Here is a 12,511-nt window from a genome sequence, read left to right on the forward strand (position 1 = left end):
GGCCAGACTGGTCTTGAACTCCTGACCTCAGGTGATCCACCCACCTCGGTTTCCCAAAGTGCTGGGATTACAGTTGTGAGCCACCGTGCCCAGCTTGGACACAGATGTCTTAAATATTTTGGCTGTGGAATTGAGGGATGGGGGTAATCAATTGATCAGGAAGGATGAGGGAAAGGCAGTGGCAAGGGGTGACTTCAGGGCCTCTGGTGCAGGAAGCTGAAGAGACCAAGTGCTGTCAAGTGAGATGGAGAAGGTTAGAGGAACAACGGGTCTGCTGGGGAAGACCATCATGCTCCTGAAGGCTTAGTGTTCAGTTCAGGACACTGAGATGGGGGAGAATAGAGAGAGCTCCACGCACACAGGCCATTTCCACACATGCAGTCCACCTGCAGATGATCAGGTGTCAACTGTCCCTTGGGTTTGAGGTGGTGAATTTTCTCAGCTCTTACTTGGGGTTTTGGCCCTAGGTGCCAATATGAACCAGACTACAGAGACAACTGTGGCGTCACCCCCTTGATGGATGCAATCCAGTGTGGTCACATCGATGTCGCTAGGCTGCTCCTTGATGAACATGGGGTATAAAAATGGTTGTGTTTTTATTCTTTTGGTTCTTCTTACAAATTTTAGGTCACAGGATAAGCAGAGCACATCGTTGCTCAGATCCCAGGTTCCATTCCCCAGCCCCTCCAAACTCTCTCTGCGACTTGGTGACCTCTTTAAGCACCAGTGTTCCCATCTGTAAAATGGAGAGAAATTTAGTTTCTTCAGAAAGTTTTATGAAGATTAAATAATACAATGTACATAAAGCAGTTGGCAAAATATTCAGTAAATGGTAGCTGTTTTATAGCAATAATAACAACAAATTGTCTCTGCTGAGAGTGCTTTTGGCACCATAGCCTGGAACATCGAATCATAACCATCTTTTTGATTAGAGAGCCCTTTTTTGAGAGCAGGGCACGATGGCTCATGCCTGTAATCCTAGCACTTCGGGAGGCCAAAGCAGGTGGGTAACCTAAGGTCAGGAATTTGAAACTAGCCTGGCCAGCATGTTAAAACCCATCTCTACTGAAAATATAAAAATTAGCCAGGTGTAGTGGCACACACCTGAGGCGGAGGCAGGAGACTTGCTTGAATGAAGGAGATGGAGGTTGCAGTGAGCCAAGATCGCACCACTGCACTCCAGCCTGAGCAACAGAGTGAGACTTTGTCTCAAAAAAAAGAGTCCTTTGAGAGTGAGACAAAGCCATATATCCTCCACCCAGAGAGCTATGTGCAAACAGCTCAGTTTTGCTGAAGCGCCAGCAGGTGCCCAGATCTAAGTTACCCTGTTTCTTATCTTTGACCTTTGCTCCTTTCTCTCCTCTGCCCACTAGGCTTGCCTGTCAGCAGAAGACAGCCTGGGTGCCCAGGCTCTGCACAGGGCAGCTGTCACAGGGCAGAACAAAGCCATCCGATTCTTGGTCTCTGAACTTGGCATCGATGTAGATGTTAGAGCCACGTCAACCCACCTCACAGCACTTCATTATGCAGCTAAGGTTTGTTACCTCTTATAACATTGTCCCAGCTTCCCCGAGGCTTGCCTTACTCCACTGATGGGTAGCTCCGTAGCCTGGTTTCTTTGACCCCATCTCTATGGACGAAATTGCCCATGATATTCTTCTGAAATGGTCAGGATTCTGAAGCACTTTATCTCTTTAAATAGAAACCTGACTTGAATTTGTTTCTAGGCAAAAACTTACTTTAAAAAAAAACTTTTACTCCATAAAGTGCCTCCCCCCTCACACACAGGTTTTTGTTTTCGGGAATAATGTTATTTGAAGCCATAAATATCCTTGTATGAAATTCTTGGCTCTCTGTTCTTATACTGGATTTCAGAAGTTAAGAACTCTTCAGCCAGGGCAAGAGAATTGCATTTACTAGGCTCTCTGGGGTGTGAAATATTGAAGATAAACAAACACTTTCACTGGAAAAGTAGCTGTTTTAAATGCTAGGAGCATTTTGCCTACTATCCTTAACATTATCTTTTGGCTATGCCTTTACTTATTTTTTGTTTTTTTGTTTGTTTGTTTTTGTTTTTGTTTTGAGATGGAGTCTTGCTCTGTTGCCCAGGCTGGATTACAGGTGCATGCCACCATGCCCGGCTAATTTTTGTATTCTTAGTAGAGACGGAGTTTCACCATGTTGGCCAGGCTGGTCTTGAACTCTTGACCTCATGATCCACCCACCTCGGCCTCCCAAAGTGCTGGGATTACAGGTATAAGCCACCACGCCCAGCCTACTTGTTTTTCTAATCAATTACATTCTCCTGCCTGATATCCTGCTTTCGAGCAGCTGGGTAGATACACATGGATGTGCTCTGTGGCCACAGGGTCCTCCCATAGGAAGAGTGAACCTGGAACCTTAATTGTAGTCTCATCACATAGTAGCAGACTAACTGGCTAGACAAAGAGTGTATAAATTATTTCATAGGCCAAGTGTGGTGGCTCACTCCTGTAATCCCAGCACTTTGGGAGGCCGAGGCAGGTGGATCATGAGGTCAGGAGATCGAGACCATCCTGGCTAACATGGTGAAACTCTGTCTCTACTAAAAATAAAAAAAATTAGCCGGACATGGTGACAGGTGCCTGTAGTCCCAGCTACTAGGGAGGCTGAGGCAGGAGAATGGCATGAACCTGGGAGAAGGAGCTTGCAGTGAGCCAAGATCACGGCCATTGCACTCCAGCCTGGGCAACAGAGCAAGAAAAAAAAAAAGATCCTGGCCAACATGGTGAAACCCTGTCTCTGCTAAAAATACCAAAAAATTTAGGCTGGGTGTGGTGACGCACGCCGGTAGTCCTAACAACTCAGGAGGCTGAGGCAGAAGGATCACTTGAACCCAGGAGGCAGAGGTTGCAGTGAGCCAAGAACATGCCACTGCACGATGTTGCCCAGCCAGGCAACAGAGCAAGACTACATCTCAAATATATATATATATATTTTATAAATAATGTTTTTATTTTAAAAAATATAATAATTCCTACTAGCTGTAATAGGAATTCCCATTTATGGGAGGTTATGATCTTTTCTAGTTTATCTGTCCCCTAAAGATTTTAACGAAGAGTGTATTTGCTTGGGAAATTTTAGAGTTTTGGGTTCTGTATATATCACAAGATTTGTACTGCTCACAATGATGGAAACTAACTGCATTGGGTCAGTAATTTGGCCCACAGAGTTGATCATCTGTATTCTAATAATTAAATGTCACCAAAATATTTATTTAATGATTTATACTAGAATTGAGAATGATACACTATCTTACTTTCGATATGAAAATTTGGCCAGGCACAGTGGCTCACACCTGTAATCCCAACACTTTGGGAGGCTGAGGCGGGAGGATCCTTTGAGCCCAGGAGTTTGTGATCAGTCTGGACGACATAGCGAGACCTTGTCTCTACCAAAAAAAAAAAAAAAAAGAATAAGGGAAAAAAAGATATGAAAATTCACTTTTAGCAGTTGACTGTTTTAGAAAAGGTACCTAATGTATGTTGGAGTCTGGGTTTAAAGTGTGAAAGGAAAATAAAAACTTAAGACCCCCAAGTCACTCTGCCAAAAGAAAAAAAAAATTAAGCTGAAAGCTGAGTCATGCGGAAAGCTGCCTTTCCTTTTGTTCCTAAGCAGAGAGCTACAGATAAAGGGTTAAATATTTCCACAGGTAGCTACTTTATATTCACCTTATCTTATATAAAATGCCAATTTACTGAGCAGAAAGAGATATTTAATGTATCATTGCCTATTCCCCCCACCTACTCCTTTTATCCTGCAGCGTGGATTCAGTAATGGGACTGTACCCTCCCCTCCTTTTCACTCCAGCCCTCTTTTCCCCTTTAAATACTGAAGCCCTCAAAATCATCTTGGGAGAAAGACACAGATCTGTCTCTCGGGTATGTCCTTGGCCTTGGCAAAATAAACTTCTAAATTGATTGAGACCTGTCTCAGATACTTTTTGGTTTGCAAAAGGTTTTCTTTTATCCTCCTCACAGTGATAACAAATTTGTTTCAATTCAGGAAGGACATACAAGTACAATTCAGACTCTCTTATCCTTGGGAGCTGACATCAATTCTAAAGATGAAAAAAATCGATCAGGTACCGTTTAATTTTATATATGCCTTGGAAATTAGTAAACTGAGTATAACCAATACACTTTTATATTTAAAACGTTGATTTTAATATTCTTCCTTTTTTTTTTTTTTTTTTTTTTTGTGGTGGTGGTGTTGAGACAGAGTTTCCCTCTGTTGCCCAGGCTGGAGTACAGTGGCACGCCATCTTAGCTCACTGCAACGTCCACCTCCTGGCTCAAGTGATTCTCGTGCCTCAGCCTCCCGAGTAGCTGGAATTACAGGCATGCACCACCATGCCTGGCCAATTTTTGTATTTTTAGTACAGACGGGGTTTCCCTGTGTTGGCCAGGCTGGTCTTGAACTCCTGACCTCAAACAATCTACCTGCCTTGGCCTCCCAAAGTGCTGGGATTACAGGCATGAGCCACCGCGACCAGCCTTAATGTTATTCTTCTAATAGCTCAACTACTTTTCCTTAAAATATCTTTTTCTCTGTAAAGCCTTAATATAATTGTTGTTATTATAACAGTGATGATGACTGCCACTCATTACAACTGCTGTTGTTAACCTTTGTTATTATTTTAAACCATAATAATATATGCGTCATAAAAGCAGTTTCTTTCTAATTCATGATGACACCTGCTAGCCAGGTATTGTATCAGTTCTTCACAGGTCATCCATTTTGGAGTATATTTAGGAACTATATTCACTATGATTTTTTTTTTTATTTAGAATATTCAGAAACATATTCTGAGAACAAATTCTTTAGACTTGGACTTTAAAATAAACCCTCTAACGTTCTGTGAGCCAAAGACCATCTTGCAAGGGTTTAGTGGAATCTTTTTTTTTTTTTTTTTTTTTGAGACAAAGTCTCACGCTGTTACCCAGTCGGGAGGGTAGTGGCATGATCTTGGCTCACTGCAACCTCTGCCTCCCAAGTTCAAGCCATTCTTCTGCCTCCCGAGTAGCTGGGACTACGGGTGCCCACCACCATGCCCAGCTAATTTTTGTATTTTTAGTAGAGACAAGGTTTCACCATGTTGGCCAGGCTGGTCTCAAACTCCTGACCTCAAGTGATCTGTCCACCTCAGCCTCCCAAAGTGCAGGGATTATAGGCATGAGCCACTGCGCCCAGCCTAGTGAGATCTTTCTGATGCTTCAAAGACTTGCAGGTACCTACCTAGTCACTCTAGGGCTGGAAAGGGCAGCTGCTCTGCCCAGGAAGGGACACCGCTTCTCTGCTGGAGAGAAGGCAGCAGAACCACCAGTGCCCCTGAGCTCAGCACGCCAGGAGCCTCAGTGTTGATTTCTACACCCAGAGTGGGAAGCTTGTTCAACAGTGTTTTTTTTGGTTACATGATTATTTGTGGTGATAGTTTTATTTACAAAGCAAATTCAATAAACTTTTTAGAAAGTTTTTTGTACCATTTAAAGTGTGTTTCCAGAGCATTCTGGAGTATGGAGAGGAGTCTCCTATATCTTGTTAACTTGCTCTGTTGCTTCTTGTTTTAGATCAGTTTCTTTTTCTTTTTCTTTCTTTTTTGAGACACTCGTGCTCTGTCACCCAGGCTGGAGTGCAGTGCTTACTGCAACCTCCACCTCCCAGGTTCAAGTGATTTTCCTCCCTCAGCCTCCTGAGTAGCTGGGATTACAGGCACGCACCACCACGCCTGGCTTTTCACCATGTTGGTCAGGCTGGTTTCACACTCTTGACCTTGTGATCTGCCCACCTCAGCCTCCCAAAGTGCTGGGATTACAGGCGTGAGCCACCACGCCCGGCCTAGATCAATTTCTTAAATCCTCTCTAACTGGTTTTGTTATCTTTAAAACTATTTTCAACCCAATCAGGTTAAAAAGAAAAATATTTTGATCTAGTATAGGTGAAGTTGTGAAAATGAATTATGGAAGATATTGAAAGAATCGATATTTTTATTGGGCACTATCAACTCACGAGGTCAGTATTGCTCCAGGGGTTGTGTTTTTAAGTCCACATGATTTTTGTCACCCCTCAGCCCTGCATCTGGCCTGTGCAGGTCAGCATTTGGCCTGTGCCAAGTTTCTCCTACAGTCGGGACTGAAGGATTCTGAAGACGTCACGGGCACCCTGGCTCAGCAGCTCCCAAGGAGAGCAGATGTCCTTCAGGGCTTTGGCCGCAGCGCAATGACATAAGGATGTTTCCAAGAGGAGGCAATAAAGCGCATGGTAATTCATACCCTGCTTCTTAAGTCAGTCACAGATTCAGCGAATCCAGTTGGAAGCCAGTTTTCCATCTCCTCCGCTTCCTCCCTTCCCTCCTCCTGCATGTTCCACTCCTGCTGAGGAGTTCCCAGTGATCAGGGTGCTGAATTCCCAGCTCCATGGCAGGCACATTATGGAGTCCTGAGCACAGTTATAATCTTCCCGTAGTCCATATTTCACTGTTTGTATTCTTAAAGTAGAATAGATAATGTTTGTGAGATCAGACTGTGGGATCCTTAGAGAAGCACGTACTATGCATGAATATAATGAATATAATATAGTATGCACACTTTCACAAATATATGAAATATAATAACTGCTGCATGGTAAGGCTATGATAATAATAACAAAAATATCACATACATTGCTACTAGCTTGAGCCATAAAATGTAGTTGACCCGTTTAATTTCTTCCATCATAAGCTTTTACTTGGCCATTACAATGGTTCACTTTTGGTTTCGTAGCCAAGAAGGACATACTTATAATCTGTTTACACAGGCATTTACAAGAAATTAATAAAAATTTTTATATATTCTAAGCACTGCTAGTTAAGCTATCAAGTTTTAATCTTGGGGGTTTTTGTTTGTTTTAATAGATAAATTCAGTATTGGCCCCCTTCAAGTAGTAAATACATGTAGAAAATGTAACTAAGGACCAGGCATGGTGGCCCGTGCCTGTAATCCCAGCACTTTGGGAGGCTGAGGCAGACAGATCACTTGAGGCCAGGAGTTCAAGACCAGCCTGGCCAACATGATAAAACCTCATCTCGACCAAAAATACAAAAATTAGCCAGGTGTGCTGGTGCATGCCTGTAGGCCCAGCTACCAGGGAGGCTGAGGCCCGAGAATTGCCTGAACCCAGCCGACAGAGGTTGCAGTGAGCCAAGATCGCGCCACTGCACTCCAGCCTGGGCAATGGAGCGAGACTCCGTCTCAAAAAAAAGAAGAAAATGTAACTAAGATATTTACAAAACTTCTGTTAAACTGAGTTGAAGAATGGAGTTTTGTCTTTAAAACCCATTTTCTGTCCTGTGCTGTCCACTCACAGAAGCCTCTGACTGTTAAGGAATGAAACACTTGACATTTAGCTTTAAAAGATATTGTAGCCTCTTAAATGGAGTAAAGATAGGATGAGTCCTCAGGCATTTAGATTCTTTTTCTACCTTTCTTCCTTTTCTTTCTTTTCCTTTTTTGATCCTTTTCTCTGAATTGCAAAGAATAATTATTATTCTAGATCAGGCTTTTTAATCATTGTATGCATCAGTCGCAAGCAACATTGAACCCTCTTGTTGAGTGTGATCCAGCAAGTGCTTATTGCACACCCACCTTATTCTCAGCGTTGGGCTCAGTTTGGCACAGAGCAAGAATTTCCTGTTCGTCTTAATTACTCCCAGATGGCATCAGCGGATTCCTGTTTCTAACCACCAAATCAGTGTTCTGGTAGAAACACTCCTGTCTTGTGACCTCTAAATGACACACACTCTCCATCTGCACTGATTTGAGATGAGTTACCACTTTCCTGTTGTTCCCGAGATGCCTGCGTCAGTGCCCTCTGGGGCTGAAGATGGTTCTGTTGTGTGGATATTTCGCGTGTACAGATGGGACTAAAAGATCAGTCTGGGAGTGCCCTCTTTCCCCTCAGCACACACGTGAGCAGCTTTGCGTTTGCAGCAGCTGCGTGCACGATCAGTTTCCATTTGGCTTTGCTTCTGCCCTTACAAACAGCTGATGATGACGACACAGCATATTACACTGTTGTCCCCTGGTTTTCCGAGATCCCAGGCACCTTTGTAATAGAAACCATGGTTATCAGATGCCACTGCTGAAACTACTAAACACCCAGAGATGGCAGTGATTATAAGAACATTAATCGTGGGCTGGGCATGGTAGCTCACGCCTGTAATTCCAGCACTTTGGGAGGCGGAGGCAGGCAGATCACCTGAGGTCAGGAGTTCAAGACCTACCTGGCCAACATGGTGAAACCCCATCTCTTCTAAAAATATGAAAATTAGCCCGGTGTGGTGGCATGCACCTGTAATCCCAGCTACTTGGGAGGCTGAGGCAGGAGAATCACTTTAACCCAGGAGGTGGAGGTTGCAGTGAGCCAAGATCGTGCCACTGCATTCCAGCCTGGGCGACAAGAGTGAGACTCCATCTCAAAACAAAACAAAATTACTGTGGCATGGTGGCAGGTGCCTGTAATCCCAGCTACTTGGGAGCCTAAGGCAGAAGAATCGCTTGAACCTGGGAGGCAGAGGTTGCAGTGAGCCGAGATTGCACCACTGCACTCCAGCCTGGGTGACAGAGCGAAACTCCATCTCAAAAAAAAAAAAAAAAATTAATTGCAGCAAAGAGATTAGCAATAATAGAATAATAACCAGATGTTTCCATAACAATAATATATGAAGAATGGTCGGACAGTGATGATATTTTTCTATTACTCCCTGATTATAGTTACTTTCCTCACCTCCTTTGGGTCTTTACCTACAAGCCACCTTCTGAGTGAGGCCTGCCCAGGCCACCCTATCTAAAATTGTATCCTTTTTTCAACATTTGATATCTTCTTTCCCCAGTTTATTTTTTTCTTCTTAGCATTTGCTATTAGCAAATGTACCATATAATTTCTTTATTTTGTTCATTGTTTTTCTCCCCCACTGGTATGCAGGCTCCTTGGATTGATTTTTGTCTTTTAAATTTAGAAGTATTATATAGTTAATGAATGCGCAATAAAAGCCGTTTGTGTGCATTGAGCACTTACTATATGCAAGATAGTGCTAAACCCTTACCTAGATTGTCTCATTTTGTCCTCTGACTCTTGCACCCTGCAGCCCCTTCTCATTATTATTCCCTCTGGAGCATCTTTTCCCATACACACTTTCAGGAAGAGTCTCTGCTTGATACCCTCAGTTCATAGGCACCACCCACGCCCCTGCAGTCTGGCGTCATTGTTGCAGCTCTGTGCAGACTCTTCCTTTCAGATACCAGTGACGTCCTAATTGCCATATCAAGTGATGTACTTTTAGCCCTTAGGTTACTGATCCTTTCAGTTCACTTACTGATCACTCACTTCTGGAGTCTTGCCACATGCAATATGCACTCCTGGGTTTTTCTTTCTGCCTTTTCCGTCTCTGCCTCTGCACTCTTCTGTCAGGCCGACCCTTCATGCACATGTGTACCAGCTTCTGTCTCCAGCATCTCCCTCATTCTGGGTTTTCTCTTGAAGCATTGTTGTCCAGGACTCGGGTTTCAGCTACACCCTAATATCAGTAACACTCAGATCTCTCTAGCCCTTACTTTCTACCGCCTGCTTACATTTCTGCATGGATGTTCTGAGGCCATCTCATACTCAGTTTATTCAAAACCCAGCCTTCCCCACAACCCACTGACATACAGGCCTGCATTCCTGCCTTGGTTAATGGCATCACAGCTCACCCCACCGTGTTGGAAAGCTGGGGGTCAGTCGTGACTCCTCCCTCTTCGGGAGTCCCTGCAGAGGCCTGCTGCTGGGCGGCTCTCTAATCTGCCGTTCCACACCATCCCTGCTGTGACTCCTGCCCAAGCTCTCACTCTCCTCCTAGAGAGTGGCAGCCATGTCTTAAACACGCGTCTCCACATCCTCAAATCCACCCTCACATGGCTGCCAGGGCGTTCTCTAATTGGCCTGTTCCACACCATCCCTGCGGTGGCTCCTGCCCAAGCTCTCACTCTCCTCCTAGAGAGTGGCAGCCATGTCTTAAACACGCCTCTCCACGTCCTCAAATCCACCCTCCATGTGGCTGCCAGGGCGTTCTCACTAATGTGACCAAGGGCATTGATTGCCAATTGTGGCTTAACATGCCTCCCAGAGCACGTACTACACTTTGCTAGGATTTCTGATTGCCTCAACTAACACCCACTCCTGCCAGGGCTATCAGCTGGGCCTAAAAGTACACCCACTCCCATGGTGAATGTGTGTTATTAAGCTCAATCAAAGCAGAAGTTTCGGCTGGGCACGTTGGCTCACGCCTGTAATCCCAGTATTATGGGAGGCTGAGGCGGGCAGATCACGAGGTCAGGAGGTCGAGACCATCCTGGCCAACATGGTGAAATCCCATCTCTACTAAAAATACAAAAATTAGCTGGGCGTGTTGGCACGCGCCTGTAATCCCAACTACTTGGGAGGCTGAGGCAGGAGAATCGCTGGAACCCGGGAGTCGGAGGTTGCAGTGAGCCAAGATCGCCACTGCACTCCAGGCTGGCAACAGAGTGAGACTCCGTCTCAAAAAAAAAGTCGCTGAAAAGAGATGGAAAGAGGTAAAAGTTGTAATGACTTGAAAATAGTGAGGACCTAACATATATTACCACAAAAATTTATACCAGAAAATACACAAGACAAGATGGAAAGGATCACAAAATGGAAAGGAGATGGCAAGTCAGGCTAAAGCCTGAGGGAACTATAGGGAGGGTGCTCAGACAGTGAGAAGAGGGAGGAGCAAGCACTGAATTTAATTTAACCTGGGACGTTGCTAGAATTCACCAGCAGGTGGCAGACCAGAAAAATGTCCCTTTTAATCTCTGACTTGTTTGTAAAGCCTATTGTAAAATACAGAAGATAGTAAAGGAGAAAACAAAAATAATCTATAGTTCCACCAGCCAGATGGAACCACTCTTATTTCCCCTTAGTCTTTCAAAATGCATATAGGGCTGAGCGCAGTGGCCCATACCTATAATCCCAGCACTTTGGGAGGCCGAGGCAGGCCTTGAGGTCAGGAGTTCGAGACTAGCCTGGCTAACATGGTGAAACCCCATCTCTACTAAACATACAAAAAATGGCCAGGCATCCTGGGCACGGTGGCTCACGCCTGTAATCCCAGCACTTTGGGAGGCCGAGGCAGGTGGATCATGATGTCTGGAGATCGAGACCATCCTGGCTAACACAGTGAAACCCTGTCTCTACTAAAAATACAAAAAAGTTAGCTGGGCGTGGTGGCATGCGTCTGTAATTCCAGCTACTTGGGAGGCTGAGGCAGGAGAATTGCTTGTACCCAGGAGGTGGAGGTTGCAGTGAGCTAAGATCGTGCCACTGCACTCGAGCCTAGGCAACAGAGCAAGACTCCATCTCCAAAAAAAAAAAAAATTAGCCGGGTGTGGTGGGGCATGCCTGTAGTCCCAGCTACTTGGGAGACTGAGGCATAGAATCGTTTGAACCCAGGAGGCAGAGGCGGCAGTGAGCCGAGATCACACTACTGCACTCCAACCTGGGCAAGAGAGTGAGACTCCGTCCAAGAAATAAAAAATAAAATGCGGGGCCGGGTGCAGTGGCTCACGCCTGCAATCCTAGCGCTTTGGGAGGCCAAGGAGGGCAGGTCACGAGGTCAGGAGATCAAGACCATCTTGGCTAACACAGTGAAACCCCATCTCTACTAAAAATAGAAAAAATTAGCCAGGTGTGGTGGCGGGCACCTGTAGTTCCAGCTACTTAGGAGGCTGAGGCAGGAGAATGGCGTGAACCCAGGAGGTAGAGCTTGCAGTGAGCCGAGATTGCATCACTGCACTCCAGCCTGGGCAACAGAGTGAGATTCTGTCTCAAAATAAATAAATAAAAAATAAATAAAATGCATACAATTGAGCTGATGCTATATATGCAGTTTTTCCCTTAACTTTGTTTATTTATTCATTTTGGAGACAGAGTCTTGCTCTGTCACCCAGGCAGGGGTGCAGTGGCACAATCTCAGCTCACTGCAGCCTGCATCTCCTGGGTTCAAGCAATTCTCATACCTCAGCCTCCTGTGTAGCTGGGATTACAGGCGCCCTCCACCACGCCTGGCTAATTTTTGTATTTTTAGTAGAGACAGGGTTTCACCGTTTTGGCCATGCTGGTCTCGAACTCCTGACCTCGAGTGATCCGCCCACCTCAGCCTCCCAAAGTGCTAGGTTTACAGGTGTGAGCTGCCATGCTTGGCTCTTTAACTTTACATTACAAGCAAATCCTAATGCTCTTTAAAACTTTGTGAATGTTGTGTTTCATGGCCACCTTATGCTCTATCGTATTGCTGTCCGTATTGAGTCGTGTGTGTTGCCTCTTTCGTTGGTTTCCATTTTCTTTTTAAGATGTAGACAGAGTAATCAGTGGAGCTCTGTCAAATTCAACTGGAGGCAAGGATGGCAGGTTGGGGACGGAAACGGCTGTTGGATTT

At 44.9% G+C, this 12,511-nt stretch overlaps 1 protein-coding gene across 4 annotated transcripts in view; it reads left to right on the forward strand.

Annotated features, from left to right (window-relative positions):
• The window catches only part of ANKRD16 (ankyrin repeat domain 16), a 68,474-nt gene that overhangs the window by 5,137 nt on the left and 50,826 nt on the right, over positions 1–12,511 (forward strand). For 2 of the 4 annotated variants that reach the window (XR_004059960.1, XM_010366506.2), the window contains exons 4-7: positions 468–576; positions 1,374–1,535; positions 4,045–4,123; positions 6,110–6,300. Coding sequence is in view for 3 of the 4 variants with exons in the window: in XM_010366506.2 (XP_010364808.2) it covers positions 468–576; positions 1,374–1,535; positions 4,045–4,123; positions 6,110–6,267 (508 nt within the window). In the remaining variant the exon portion in view is untranslated. Of the gene's footprint in view, positions 1–467; positions 577–1,373; positions 1,536–4,044; positions 4,124–6,109; positions 6,301–12,511 lie in introns of those variants that run through there. The other 2 variants (XM_030940139.1, XM_010366507.2) reach the window with 2 other exon arrangements.

This window comes from Rhinopithecus roxellana, chromosome 11 (assembly GCF_007565055.1).
Source record: "Rhinopithecus roxellana isolate Shanxi Qingling chromosome 11, ASM756505v1, whole genome shotgun sequence".
Taxonomy (NCBI): domain Eukaryota; kingdom Metazoa; phylum Chordata; class Mammalia; order Primates; family Cercopithecidae; genus Rhinopithecus; species Rhinopithecus roxellana.